This window comes from Cimex lectularius, unplaced genomic scaffold (genome assembly GCF_000648675.2).
Source record: "Cimex lectularius strain Harlan isolate CLEC.00 unplaced genomic scaffold, Clec_2.1 scaffold257, whole genome shotgun sequence".
Taxonomy (NCBI): domain Eukaryota; kingdom Metazoa; phylum Arthropoda; class Insecta; order Hemiptera; family Cimicidae; genus Cimex; species Cimex lectularius.
Window position 1 is genome coordinate 111,002 of NW_019392829.1, and position 15,339 is coordinate 126,340.

The 15,339-nt window shown below is 34.3% G+C and overlaps 2 protein-coding genes across 2 annotated transcripts; both read left to right on the top strand.

Moving 5' to 3' along the window:
- Nucleotides 1-461: 461 nt before the first annotated feature.
- LOC106668974 (adult-specific cuticular protein ACP-22-like) lies at nt 462-11,730 on the top strand. Its single transcript, XM_014398197.2, has 3 exons — nt 462-540; nt 10,096-10,329; nt 11,332-11,730. The coding sequence occupies exons 1-3, from the start codon at nt 529-531 to the stop codon at nt 11,557-11,559; spliced, it is 474 nt and encodes a 157-aa protein (XP_014253683.1). The 5' UTR covers nt 462-528; the 3' UTR covers nt 11,560-11,730.
- Nucleotides 11,731-13,039: 1,309 nt separating this feature from the next.
- On the top strand, nt 13,040-15,339 carry LOC106669022. Its single transcript, XM_014398271.2, has 10 exons — nt 13,040-13,294; nt 13,438-13,509; nt 13,562-13,612; nt 13,675-13,836; nt 14,235-14,424; nt 14,483-14,564; nt 14,617-14,775; nt 14,836-14,885; nt 14,946-15,051; nt 15,126-15,339. The coding sequence occupies exons 1-10, from the start codon at nt 13,262-13,264 to the stop codon at nt 15,187-15,189; spliced, it is 969 nt and encodes a 322-aa protein (XP_014253757.1). The 5' UTR covers nt 13,040-13,261; the 3' UTR covers nt 15,190-15,339.

A 15,339-nucleotide genomic window follows, 5' to 3' on the forward strand; every position in this document is an offset into this window, starting at 1 on the left:
AAGATGTGAATTATGGATTAATAACTGGACACCCATCTCCCAGAGGAGACGTTTCATGCATTAGTACACAAAGTTGAAAGTAATCGATCCTTACGACTGGACTGCCCGAAACCACCAACAGGAAACCACCATTTAACCGATTGCCCCAATCCCTGGGCGTTTCACGCCTCTGAAATGCAGAACTGAGACAAAGGCCGGCCAAAATTTCCGTCAGACTTGCCCAACGATTTATATCCGCTCGAGGGCCGAACGTTTAGGAAAACTAAGCGCAACCTCTTCGCGTCCAGTAACGAATCGAAGGCCGTTGACAGTTTTTGGCAAGATGTAGGAAAAATGGTGAAAGGTCGAATTTCCCAAGAGGGTGGGACGTCCTTGGGGCCTGCTCCTGCACTTCCTCTCCCACCCGAGCCACCCCCGAAAACGACGACGTGGTGGGAACGAGACTTTCCCCGACTATATAACACTTATAGCGTCCATCGCCGTTAAACACTTGGTCTTAGTGTCCTATGAGAAGTGCTTCTTAAAGAAATGACGTCAAAGGTGAGATAAAACAGTTCTTTCAATTAAACTACCCCTCCGAAATAACTGACACCGACTTCCACCATTAATATAAATTCAATATACCATAAGATGTACATATACCTTAGCTAAGACTTATGACAACCCTAAAAAACAAATATATAAAATCAAAATACAATTTGATAAGAACATTTTGGATTTTGTTTAACTACTTCATACATAGATCTCATAATTGACCTCTACATCTTCTTGTACATTAATTTATTCTTCTCCATTAATTATTTTTAATAGCACACTTATCTGTTTATAAAATTGATATATTAGAAGGCAAAGGGGTGGAAAAAAACAGCTCCAGGATATAAATTTTTTAAATTCTGATAGTGACAAATTTCTGGCAAAAAGGGTATATAAAAACAGCACCGAAACAATTACAAATAGCATACCATAGTAGAACCTGTGAGACAAAACCAACAAGACTGATCCAGTGGACATTGATGTGAAGAAAATACTTCGTGCTGTGGCCCAACAAGTAAACTATAACTAGCCCCAGAGGATAAATTAATTTAAGGAACTAAATTTAAATTGGTGTAATCATCACATACAACAAATTTTAAAAAAATTTGAGAATCTTGAAATTAATATGCTTGTTTAAAATTGCTACAAATTATGCCTTAAGAAACAATAATATGTAGAATGAATAACTTAAAAATTTCTTAAAAATTTAGTGGTTTTAATTAAATTTTTTAATTGTTTTTATTTTTATTTTGTGATTTTAGAGAAAGGAGAACAAAATGAATAATTATATATAACATAAATATTTTATTAAGATTTTTAAAAACAAACGTTAATTTAAAGATTGACTTAAGTACACAGAAACAATTTTGTCTGCACTCATTTTATTTATATAATATTTTTAACTTTCAAACAAGGTTCTCTTTCAAATTTAAAAAAAAAATCTTCTTTTCTTTTATGTTAAAAATTATAAATTACAATATAACATATAAGATGAATCTGTAAAATAAATTTTGAATATAAATAATATAAATTTGAATATAATAACAAACCAGTAACTTAAAAAAATGGGACAAATAAAAGGGAAACTGGCCTGATTTATTCCATTTTATATTGGCCATACTTTTCATAAAAATGGTCACGTTGAGACAGGATTATGCTTCTTATTAGCTCCATAAGATGTAAATTTTTCCTTCGGCCCAGGAAAAGTGTCAAGCACTGCACTTCTGTCCCATCATGCCTCAGGTTGTATTTATTTTTATAAAAAAGATTACATAAAATTTCCCCATTTGTTATTTGAACCGATTATATAAATTTTGTATCTAATTTTTTATTTACCATTTATTGATTTATATAATACATATTATAATTTGTTGTTACACTATGGTTGCTCTACAACAGAAAAATTTGAAGTTTTAAGTGAAATACTGAGACGACGGAAAAGGGAATATAAAAGTACTTACAGATATTGAGGCAATGTAGTATTATTATAAAGTATTCAGAAATCGTGAGATGCGGTCTGGTGTGATGTAGGTTTCAGAAAAACATTTTCTTTATCGTGCCAACGTTTCGATCTTTATTGAGATCATCTTCAGGGCCTGGGATAAATTCAGTTTTTTCCACATCCTATATGTATTTGTTAAATGTAAACAATGTTTGTAAATCCCAGGCCCTGAAGATGATCTCAATAAATATCGAAACGTTGGCACGATAAAGAAATGTTTTTCTGAAACCTACATTACACCAGACCGCATCTCACGATTTCTGAATAATTATCGATTAACGGTCACTAACCACCACACATTATTATTAAGATTCATTAACTATTTACCTATACAATAATATACAACTTATAACTAAAGACCGTAGTTTTGCTTCATAAAGCCATCAAAAAGGAGAATATAGTAATAGAAGATAAATAAAAAAGTTCTGTAAATTAAATGAATGATTTCTACGTCTATATTTCGGAAAATTTTGCAATATTGAAAACTTTAGGATCATTTTGCCAGACGAAAATGTACAGAAAATGATAATAAACAACTGGCCATGTGGAAGGGACTCGGTGACCGAGTAGTTAAACGTCCGATGCGTTTTCGCCACGTTAGCGGTTCTGGGTTCGAATCCCGGCAATGCCCTCTGTTGTTAAATGAAAATTGTTTCAAAAAAATATTGTAGTGTCGCTTGACCCCTCGTCCGCGACACCTAACGGGTAGTTGGACGATAAGTCCTTCTGTTTAACAAAAATTACTTTAATTAAAATCACAATTGGCCGTGTAACTTTAAAAATTTATATAACTTAGCCTAAATAATTGTAGATAAATCAACCAAGTTCACATTTATTCATTTAATTAATATATAAAACACTTAAATAGTATCTAGAAACTTTATTATACAAGTGTGGATCATAAATTGTAAATCTATGTAATGTACACTATCAACTTTGACCAGTCTTTACCATTTAAGCAAGCGAAATGGTTTCTCCATCCAAAATTTCAACGCTGAACCATATCTTTCTCACACTTGTATGCTTTGGGTGTACAGAAGTGCGTAGGGTTGAACAACCGCAATTAGGCGCAATTATTTTTCTTATTGTACTACGAAGCGAGGGTTTTGTCAAATATAGTTTCTTTAATTTTTGGTAACAACCTAAATTTGTAACAAAATTTTACCCCTTTTTTTACAAAAAAATTATCTATATTTCTCTGCCTTTTTACAAATATTGCTCGCTACAAATTTTGGTTTTTGGAACACGATAAAAAATTCGTTTCAATAAAATGATGAGCTTTAGAGAAAATATGGGAAAAAACAATTTTTCAGAAGAAACGATTTTCTGATCCTTTGAATTTTTCCTGCTGCTGCCCAAATTTACTCTAAAATAACACGTCGATTCCTCTCACAATATGAAGTTCATAGACGATGTTTTAGTTTAGGAGGCAGTTTTTGACGCAAAATATCCATAAAATACGAAGGTTTTCAAACAGGATATGGAACTGCCAGTTGCAAATTCATAAAGGCAAGATACTTGATTTTAGAAAAATTACACTTTCATTTCGTGCAAAAAGGTTTTAGTTTAACGCAAAAATAAGGGTCGCTAGCCTATTAAAGACGTGCAATTTCTCTTAAAAGTGTGTTTTTTCTCCTTTCTAATTTCTCACCCTCGAAGAGTGTTTTGGTTTGAGTATAACAAAGGGTGCTTTGGGCTTCAATTAATTTATTTATAATTACTCTGTCATATCGGATTAAGGCGTACTGAGGAAGTTGGTTGTAATACCAAATGTGCACATATAGCAAAAATAAGCGAGCGAAAGTAACAAAAACGATAAAAAGTGCAAGAATTACATTGAAATCACAGTAATGTATACATGTATAAAATGAAGGAGCAAAATAAAAAATAAAATATCAGTTGATTTGTGAAGAGAGTCTTTACTCTGAAGCCTTTTATACAGACCACAAAATTATTATTCATTTTGCTTATTAGCAGAAATTAAAGCTAATAATATCATATCAAAACTTGATCTGAAAGGAGTAAAAACAGGGCAGTTAAAATAAATATGGATTTTTTTTTTAATTTTTATAGTTGATAGTCGGCAGTCTTCAAAAAACGAAAGGTTTGGCGAGTTGAAAATTCAAGTCAAGATATACTAGAACAACCAATTTATAACTTACAAAAATTGTTTGAAACACTGTTAAAACTCATAAAATGATGGGACTAGTTTCAATCTGTGCAAAAACAAAAATAAAAAATGGGAAAAAATAAATACATTTTGGTTGGTTTCAAAATGGTCACCACCCACTTAAATGGCATACTGGTAAACCAATAAAAACAGATATGTTGCTCGTCATCTTTAAATCCCTATTAAGTTTACTTGGGTGCCATGTCATAAAGGAAAAACTAACCTAGAAATATATAAGAATTACGTCGAACCCAGATGCTTTTAACTGGGTAAAAAGACATTAAAACACAGATACACCTATCAAATAAGAACATAGCTTTCTACCTTGTAAAAAAGGACCTTCACTCCTCACTGCTTTCACTCAAAAGAAACAATCTTACTCAACGGGCATTACTTAACGGTCCATAGACAATGTCATTTAAAAAGAACAACACGTGCATCTGCAGAAACAAAACTAACAGTTTTGGCGTTAAGAAGAAGAACACAGTTACAAGCAGTTTATAGACAAAACTTTTAAACAAAACAAATAGCCTTCTAATTAGCTACCAAATCAAATTTTTCGATCTAGGAGAAGGTCAAGTAGTAGTAATTTAGTAATTAAGATGCTTTAGGGCACATCTTTGGTTGGTGGGCAGCACTTTGACCAAACAAAGGAACTTTTTATAAATCACTTTTTTGGATAGTGTTGAAATAATTATGTATAATGAACATAAATTTTAATACATTCCATACAGTTTAAACGTTTTTTGAGAATTTCCAGTTTCTCTGAAGTTATATAGAAGACTTATTGTTCTGTATGAATACTTTAAAATATGAGATAAATTAAATGTTAAGACGATAAAGGAAATTTTCCATGTTCCTTATTACTTTTGTAACTGACATATGTTGCTACAATGTTTGTTTATGGTTTTATTTGTTTATTGTTTAATTTCGCCAAGGAATTACCTTTGCCTTATTAACACATCAATCAAACCAATTTTTAATACTTTCCGCAGATCAAATATTTCCTACAGTGGTATTATAAGGCAGTGAAATTTAATCACGATGATTAATTACTTTAGGGGAAATTCGATGAAAGCTAATAAACGTTTTATTGAGGTCAAGTCCGCCGGAAAAGCAATAAGCGTAACGTGATCGGCAGATTATTTTATCGTCTGTAGTGTGCTTCGTTAGACCATCACGAATCGATATGGAACGAGTCCTTTCTAAACACGGCCAATATCCTGGGTTGTTTTACGATCCCATTAACCGATCAAAGTCTTCTCAATTCTCAGAACAATTATATTTAACACATCATAAAGCGTAACTTGTCAGTTTCAGCGTAAACGAAATAAATTTGTTGGAAATATTGGAGAGAATTAGGTTATAGATTTACAACCTCAAAAGTTAATAAATTGATATGACATGGTAAAATGATGTACAGGTTTTGGCAAGTGGCAAGAAAAAGGTTTCGAAGACGTTGCTGTATTGCAAAACCCTACCCATAGATTATACTTTATTATGTTCTTTGTACAACCAACTTTCCTATAGCCTGGAAACACTCGTATATCTGAATGTCAATAAATCTATTACTCATTTTGGGTAAAGATTAGAAAATCTCCTATTGAAAAGAATTCTTTCAATCCGAAATTCTCCAAATATAATCCCCGACCATTAATTTGGTTTTCGCAACTGCCACTCAACTGTCTAAAAATATAGACGTTATTTCCTCCTCCCTTGAGATACCGAACCAGGATTCTGGTTGAACTCCTGACGAGACACTGCCACTTAAGAAAACACATGCACCGGTTGAAAGACAAAAGAAACATTGTGCAGATATTGCCAGTAAGAGGAGGAAACCGCAGAACACATTTTATGTTTTTGTGAAGGTCTATAGTAGGTGCAGATTCTTGGAAAAGCCACAAGCAAGATCCTACACTAAGAAGCCTCTGGCAAGGCTATGGAGGTTGATTAACAAACTGAAGCTGTCTAATGAGTTATAAAAAATAGGGAAGCACAATAGATCAACTCAGGTCGAGGTGCAGAATGTCTTGTGGCCGCCTCTTTTATCCCTATACCTATTCGTTCTTTGAACGCCATGTTAAGTTTTATATGAACGCCTCATTTATATGAAGTTGGAAAGAGTTTTTCTTCTTTTTGGCTATGAATCAAGAGTACGCATTGTCAGTGAAGATGTTTGAAATATGGATTAATAACTAGACACCCATCTCGAGGAGACCTTTCATTCATTAGTACTCGAGTTGAAACTAATCGGTCCTTACGGCTGGACTGCCCGAAACCACAAGCAAGATCCTATACCAAGGAACCGCTGGCAAGGCTGTGGAGGCTGGTTAATAGCCTGAAGCTGGCCAGTGAGTTACAATTAACAGAGGAGCACAATAGATCTATTTAGGTCGAGGTGCGGTAGGCCTTGTGGCCGCATCTCTTATCCCTATCCCTATCCCTTAAGATAGGACATTACTGTTCCGGGGCCTTTCTCGATGTAAGCTAAGCTTTTGATCGATTTTGGCACCTGGGTTTGCTGTCCATGCTGAAGGGCATCCTTCCCTCCCCCTACTATCTCATACTACTCAGTTACCACACTGATCGGTTTTTCGGAGTCATTGAAGGCAATGTCCTCCCTGCATATTTCCCTATCCGTGCTGGTGTTCCTCAGGGTAACGTTGTGGCCCCCACACTACACCAGGTGTACACATCTTACATTCCATTATATCCTCAAACCACAACACTTACATTTGCAGACAGTATCCAGTCTATAACTCCGATCTTGTGATTTCTGCTCGAAACCTTCAACACTTCACACTACTAGAGTCTTGGTGTGAAAAGAAAAGAATAAAATGTAACACAAAGACACCCGTATTACATTCACTCTCCGTAAAAAGATCACTCCTCCCAACGGACAATGTGTGGTACCTCGACTGTAGATCGACAAAAATTGACAGGGCTCTTTCACAATTTCTTGACTTACCTCTCAAAAATAAAAGGCTACTTTACTATAGTTAAGCCTATATGAACATACGGACTGGAAGTATTGGGTTCAGCCAAACGTTCCAACATCTGCCGCATCCAAACTGCCCAGTCCTTAATCTTACGAAAACTCCCTTGATGATCCATTTTATGTAAGTACACATGCTTAAATATTCCTTTCGTTCAAGATGAAATCCGTTCCCGTAACCTCAATTTTCACAAAACCCTCCCAACCACCGTGGATTGGTGGATCAGCAAATCCAAAGCTCGCGTCCCGACGAATTCCCTAGAGATATTCTACGTAGTGACAGTGAAAGGGATAATGACACAAGTATCGTATCTTATTGTTACATGTGACTAAATTGAAAGTGTTGTACTTCAAATTCAAAAACAATTTAAAAGTGTAAATAATTTCAATTAATTAAGGTTTTTAGTTGAGATTAAAAAAATTCAGTGTACGAGCGGGATTCGAACCCACGACCTTTGGCTAGATACGCCGCTGCTCTACCACTTGAGCTATCGTGACCTCGGGAGTTGGTGTCTGAGTGGATCGGTCACGATAACTCAATTGGTAGAGCAGCAGCGTATCTGGCCGAAGATCGTGGGTTCGAATCCCGCTCGTGACACTGACTTTTTTTATCTCAGCTAAAAACCTTAATTAATTGAAAGATATTAATTGGTCAAGCGGACCACGAAAACTTGTGAATTTAATGAGTGTAAATAATGCTAAATAAAACCGTGCATTCTGACTATACCAAAAACGTTAAAAAAATTGTTTAGAAATACAGGTAGAATAAACACATTTTAGAACTATTTTAATGCCTCTGGCGTAAACAATAATATTAATATAAGCAATTATAACATTACATTAAACTACTGATTAAAAAATTATAATAAATAAAAAAGAAACATAGAACGGATTAAATTTTTAAAAAATACCGTTTTCAAACACTTAGATTTAAGATGCGTATAAAACACATACTCAATGAAAAATAACGGTTAAAAGTTAAATTCGTGCACAAGTACTTTTCGATGTATACAGCTTTTACATAGAATTTATATAAAGTTATCCAGTCCTTACGGTTCAGATAATCTATCATTTCGAAATTATTTAATTGGTATGATTATTCGGAGATCGTGAGATGCGGTCTGGTGTGACGTAGGTTTTAGAAAAACATTTTCTTTATCGTGCCAACGTTTCAAGGCTCAAAGTGTTTCTTTCTGCTGTTCCTGAAGATGATCTCAATAAAGATCGAAACGTTGGAACGATAAAGAAACTGTTTTTCTACAACCTACGTCACACCAGAACTCATCCCACTATCTCCGAATAATCATTAATTAACGGTCACTAAACACCACACATTTAATTGCTATCTTTTTATCCCACCTCAAAGTCATATTTACTATTATTTACTGGTAAATAGGTAACAAGGTTCAATTAAAATTTAGCCAAAAAATTAATGAAGACACACAATTTTAATGTACTAACAGTAGATTGGGCTGTCTTTTTGCCCTGGATCTCATGTACACTTATAACTTTTTGTTGTATTCATTAGAAATAAATAAAAGCGTACGCATCACAAAACGTACAAACAACTCAATTTTCCGGTACCGCCGAATTGGCACGTTTAGTCGTGTTTTGAGACGGCATGACTCCTTTCATATCATTCAAAGGGTTGCTGTTTAATTTGCAAATTGCTTTTTAGTTACACACTTGTCCTCGTTTAAAAATGCGACAACAAAACTTCGAAATTACGCGATTCTTTCCTTTGTGCACTTCATGTTTTTGACTATAGCATGACAGATGTGTAAACAGAAGAATGGAAAAATGTTGCGCAAGCAGTTGAGCCAGTTCTATTAGCGTTGACCCCCTTACACAATGGCGCATTACGCTTTTCTCGGGGCAGCTTCCTGCTGAAGTAGGATCGTACCGTGTCTAAACAATAAATACCGAATGATCCCGAAATTTATTTTCACGTAACGGAGAAAGCAGTTTCATATAGTAAATAGCATTAAAACTTGACTGTTGTACATTAGTAATGCACGATGTACCAAGATGGTCAATTTGGTCAGGCAAATTTTAGTAAATACTTGCAAACATAATTTTTATTTGTTGTCGTTTACGGGATATTTTAAAAAGAAAAATATAAGATATAGCTAAATAAATAAAAATAAATGAAAAATTAAACTGAGTAAAACAAATTTTACCAAAAGTACTGCTACAGAATCATTGAAGAAAATATTCCATTCAGTACAGAGTATTTCCACCTCTTCTGTTGATCACTGCTTGCATTTGAATATGGCATCAATTTTTTGAGGTTTTGAATATAGGCTGTGGAATAATTTCATACTTCTCCAACAGCACAGTTCTTAATTCCTGCAAATTCTCTGGCAACACCGAGCGACTTTTTACCCTCTTTGACTTTCTCATCCCAAAGGTGTTTGATAGGATTTAAGTCCAGTAAGCTGGTCATTCCAAACATTGAATTGAAGCCCGTTCCAAATAGTCACCGATGATCCTAGCTGTGTGGGGCCTGCATTGTCATGCATAAAAACCATCACCAATTAATTAGTGGCATATAAGGAACAACTTTTGATAACACATCTTAAATGTACAGCACAACTGTTAGGGACTCTCGATGAAGATCAAATTGGTGCATCCTTCTTCCATAGAAACCAAAACACCACCACCTCCTTAGCTTCTCAAGTGAAAATATTGCAGGGATTTCTCTCCTGTTCTTCTCCAAACCCTCCTTCAGCTGACAGAACACCTTAAACAATACCTTGATTCATCCAAAATCAAGATTTTAGGCTACTCTTGCTAAGAATATTAACCTAAAACAACCAAACAAACCCGGACAAAAAAAAAAAAAAAAAAAAAACTAAACCATTAGAAATTTACATTTTTTCCCTTGTCCTATAGGTTGTACGGTTGATCCTTTTAGGTCTGGTTTTCGCCAGCGTTTCCAGCTTTCCTCAGGGTGAAGAAGGGGATGGCCGTTCAGATGAAGCCAATTCAGAAGAAGATTTCGACGATGTAGGAGCCTACGGATACGAAGATAACCACCAGTCCCAGTCGTACGCAGGGTTTGAGCTGAACGAAACCCCTGAAGAACGAATACAGCTTGGCCACCATAAGGACAATGTTGATTATCATGTAAGTTCCTATCAATTTCTCATCAGAATAAATAAATAAAAATTAAATTGTATCTTAACTAGAAGAGAACCACAAGATAACAGATAAAAATTTGTGGGCCACATCTCAATATAATTATTTAGCCTTTAATGTATAATTGTGTAATAAAAAATCAGGGATAATGCTAATTTGAAAGAAAAGAAATCAGTCAGTATCTTGCGTTAACATGCACACCAAGCATTCAAAAATAAATAAATACCCTTCACTTGGACTTTGAAACAATTATTAATAATTAATTAGGTTAACAAATATGAACGTCTACTTACATTTTAATTGCAGAATGAGATATATTGGGATTGTGATTCATAAGAATCATAAGTTTCAATACTGTAAGTAGATGTTTGTTCATATAAGCCATGCAAGGTATTTTTTATATATTTTTTTTGCTCAAAAGTAAATGTCTGGCATGGTTCCGGGTTGTGGACCACATAATTGTAGGGTGTTATTCCTTGGCTCCTTATAGAGAGCGTGTAGGATATCACCTGATATGAGAATCATGCTTGAGCACGGTAGGAAGTCTTTGTGTCCTCTGTTCCAATTTTCGGGATGGCTGTTTCATTGATTAATGTACTTGGTAGATATTTCATTGTGTACCATGAGTGAATGTATTTATTAGAGTGAAAGTGTAGTGTGAGCAGTGTGGAATATTGAGTATCCTATCGATCCTCAATTAAATTATTTATAAATACGTATGTGCATGCTTATATAAATCAATCAATCAATCATGAGTTTGACTTTTGTGAAATGTTTCAATGAAAATAATTTTTTTCTACCTGAAACAAACAGGTGAATCAGGGAAAATACCATGATAAAACTTTTAACCCAAAAATAGAAAATAATTGTCAAGTGAGAAGGAACATTAAATTTTTTAATTGTTATTTTTTTACATATCTTTACAAAATGTTTAAATAATTAAATAATGACAAATAATCACTGTGTCATATAATAATTTGTCTTTTCCAGGCACACCCAAAATACGCATTTCAGTACGGTGTTGAGGATCCCCACACTGGTGATATGAAATCAGCCCATGAGGAAAGAGATGGCGACAAGGTAAAAGGCGAGTACAGCGTTGTCGACCCTGACGGCACGATTCGCACAGTCAAGTACACTGCTGACGATGTCAACGGATTCAACGCCGTCGTTCACACTCACCATGGGGCCAAGTTTTCCGATCTTGCCGATTATTGAAATGGTGACCACTTGAAGGCATATCAGGAGTGTCTTCTTGAAAGCTGCTTGTTGTGTTTCAAAAAGACATACGCAAGGCAAATAACAGCTTGAATCTGTGATAATTTGAATAACGTAAAAAAATAATTTAAACCTTTGTTTTTTTTATACTTTTATATTTAATTTTTATCACCTCTGATGTTATGTTAATATTGTATTGTATACATAAAATATAGATTATTTGTCACAATATTTATTTTATTTAATTGTTCAATTTTCCTGTTATGAAAAATTTTCATTGTATTTTTTATTTTATTTTTTAGCAATAGTGCCATCACATTGAGTGTTCAATTTACATTTTCCATGTAATACCCAGTGTAATATTGTGTTATGGCTTTATAAAATATGCAACAGATCCATTTTCAAAGTATAAACTGTAATTATTTAATGTAACTATCTTTATAATTTTTGTACTCTTTCAAATTTGATAATAAATCATAAAAAGCAATGTTTTAATTTACAACCTTCCAATTTATAGATAATTTATCATTACTGTGCAGAATTTAAGACCGTGAAGATGTTGAAAAATCTGAATAAAGGAATTAAAAATAACTAGTGAAATATTATGTATAAATTTATATATTTAATTACATTTTATTATAATCCCTTTTTTCCCTCATTGACTCATTGGCATACCACTTTTCATTGGTAAAGTCTTGGGTAGATTTGTCACCAAGAAGTACCGTAAAAAAAATACAATGGTAAAGCTATACGCTTTGCATAGTGTAAAGGAACTGTGAGCCAGCCATTATTTAGACTTGTCTTTTAATTCCCGAGTTTTCTGATGTGTGATTCCTTGCAAAAATGGGGAGTTGGGGTAATGATGATGATGATTATAAGAGGGTACTAGAAAGAGGGTTTTTGAATTCCCAAGTACTACAGTGTTCTGACTCTATCCTTCTTTTAAGAAGTGGTAGTTCGTTAATTGTTATGGCTACAATTCTTTTTCATGAGTCTGTGTTATGTCTCAGTTGAGTGGATGCTTCCCATTTGAAGATGATGTGGGTGGCAGTTCCTTTTTCCACATTGCATAACCTATATACGGAGTCATCATGGTTTATACCCCTGTTATGTAGACGTTTTCTCACATATCAATAAATGTAGTCCTCTCTAACTGTAGCAGTGAGTTTGCCAGTTTTGATGAGGGTTCTTTGGCATGCCAAGTAGCTGTTTTTCCCCCCAAGGCTAGGTGATGGGGGAAAAAGATCTTTAAGGTTGTGATGGAAAAAATGGAGATTGGTCACTAGTGACCCCGAGGAAAAAAAATCAAACTGTTAAGTTGCTTGTGACTCTTGCAACCAAACTTGCACAACTGAAAATTGCACGTATGTGTTAGGCCTAAAAATATCAAATAAATAACAGAACAAACATCAGCATATCTACATATGTTCTGACTTTATTTATTTATTTGATTTTTTAAATTAAAATTGGAAATTAATTTTGAAAACATATGCCTCCCATATGGAGTTTAAATAGTTAAATTTTCAGAATTCACACCTAAGCTTTTTTTTAGTTTTTGGCTATTTTTCAAAAGTATTTGTTTATATTTCTTATAGGAAAGTATTGCTTTCCGACGGTTTGTAGACAAGAATATTTGGTTTGTGTTGTTTTGTGAGTCAAGGAACACTTTTAATTAAGCGCTGTACTTGAAAAGACTCCAGAAATGGTAGAAGTACAGCAAGATTGCATGCCAAGGGTAAATTATAAAATCTTACCCAATTTCAAACGAACTACAAATCAAAATTTTATTATTTTCTTTTAGTTGTCTTTTATACCAAGCCATCGATTATTATAACATTATTTTACTGTACAATCTTTTTTCCTTATTTACTTTTCTAGGCATCAGGATTATGGCCCGCTGGCCATCGACCAGGCATGCCATGCAAATGTCAACAAATATGCGGAAAAAAGGTGAAAAAAAAATACAACCATTTTTACAAAAATTACAACTCTGTTGTTCTAGAGGATGAGATACATTCAACCAGAGAAACCGATCTCGTATAAGCCTTTAAAGGTATTTATGCTTCATTAAACAAAATAAAAATCCTATTAAAAAAATTCATTGTTGTTTTGAAGGTTTATAGACCTCCAGAGATAAAAATGCCAGACGGAACAACGTACAATATGTCATATGAAGCTTTCGATCCAAAACTCGTCAGAAACTGCAGGGGCAAGCCGGCTTTTGCAAAAGAGAACTTAACAACAGCCGGAGAGTTTTCAGACAAAACTACTCACAAGGTTTAATTTTACTTTATATTTTGATAGATTTTGATCAAATATATAGTACACTCCATATATGTGTTTAGCCGTCATAATTGACCATATTAATTATTTTAATTATATTTTTAATCTAAGGTCTTGGTTGAGATGAAAAAGCAAATGTCACAAATAGGATCCAACCCACGACCTTTGGCTCAACATGCCACACCATTTGATAGCTTAGCTAGTCAAAATAGATCAACTGGTTGTAGTGGCATATTGAGCCGAAGGTCATGATGGGTTCAAATCCTGCTTGTGATACTTGCTTTTTCATCTCGACCAAGATCTCAGTTTAAAAATATAATTAAACAATTGTTCACTTTTTATATGAATTTTTTTTAATGATTACAGTTTAACGATTTAATTACATTTCCTAGATGAGTTATGGAGCATGGCCAGATTTAAAAAAGCCAGAAATTCAATATCCAAAGGATCACAAGATGGGCGGTGAGGGTCCAATTTCTGAAATGACGACCCACCGGCACGACTATACACCAAAGCCGATAGAGACTATGGGAAAGATCATTCAACCCAGCGCACTCGGTCTGTCGAAGTCAAAAATGGAAAGTAAGTAAATAAAAATTGCCCAAACACTTGACAACTATTGTAACCAAATGTTCTACAGATGATACGGTTCATACGATGTCATACAAGAACCCTGACATGTCACGTTTTGAACCTCCTCAGTCATTTAAGCCACATGCTACGTAAGTAGATTTTTATATTTGATTCAATTCGCCAATTAAAGCATATGTATAGTTATCTTCCTCCTGATTCACCCCTCGATGGAGAAACGGTCCACAAGTTGTCTTACATGCCTTGGGAACCACAACCAAAGGAAGACCTTCCATGGGTGAAGAAAGGATACTACGAGAAACCTTGCATACCTTTAGATGGAAATACTATTTACAATGGAAGGTCTGTTAGCAAATTATTATTTTTATTATAACAGAAGTAATTTTTTTTTTTTTTTATTAGCTACATCCCGCCAGGACGGTTGGAAGAAGACCCTCTCGGACATTGCATCGGTACACATTCTATTTTATTAGTGATTTCTTTTTGTTTTATGAAAAATTGTAAAATTTCAGGCTGTTGTTGCTTGTACCCTGCTGAATGTCTTGACAGTGAAGGAGAACCACCAGTAGGATCACTTGTATGTCCAGCCGGCACTGATCCCAACAACTGTGGAAGAGGGTCAGTATAACGTATTATAAAGATATAATATCTTATTAAATGTTTGATTATAATTTTAATTTTTGTGTTAATAGGGCTGATTGTTGCACAATGGTCGCTCCGTGCCAACCGTGCCCTCCTTGCCCGACATGCATCTGAATACAAGCTTAACCAACAACAAATTTAACTTTTGTCATGAGTCACGACTCATTGAATATATATTGTTGTTTAGATGTTCCAATTACCCAGAAAAAAATTATGTTGTCTGTCATGTTGTGCAGAAAAAGAAAACAAAAAACAAAAAAATAA

Bases quoted from the DNA above. Each gene is read 5' to 3' on its own strand.
- LOC106668974 (XM_014398197.2), top strand. The intron at 10,330-11,331 runs GTAAGTTCCTAT...TGTCTTTTCCAG, and splicing joins AGGACAATGTTGATTATCAT to GCACACCCAAAATACGCATT.
- LOC106669022 (XM_014398271.2), top strand. From the start codon at position 13,262: ATGGTAGAAGTACAGCAAGATTGCATGCCAAGG. The intron at 13,510-13,561 runs GTGAAAAAAAAA...CTGTTGTTCTAG, and splicing joins AACAAATATGCGGAAAAAAG to AGGATGAGATACATTCAACC. The intron at 13,837-14,234 runs GTTTAATTTTAC...TACATTTCCTAG, and splicing joins CAGACAAAACTACTCACAAG to ATGAGTTATGGAGCATGGCC.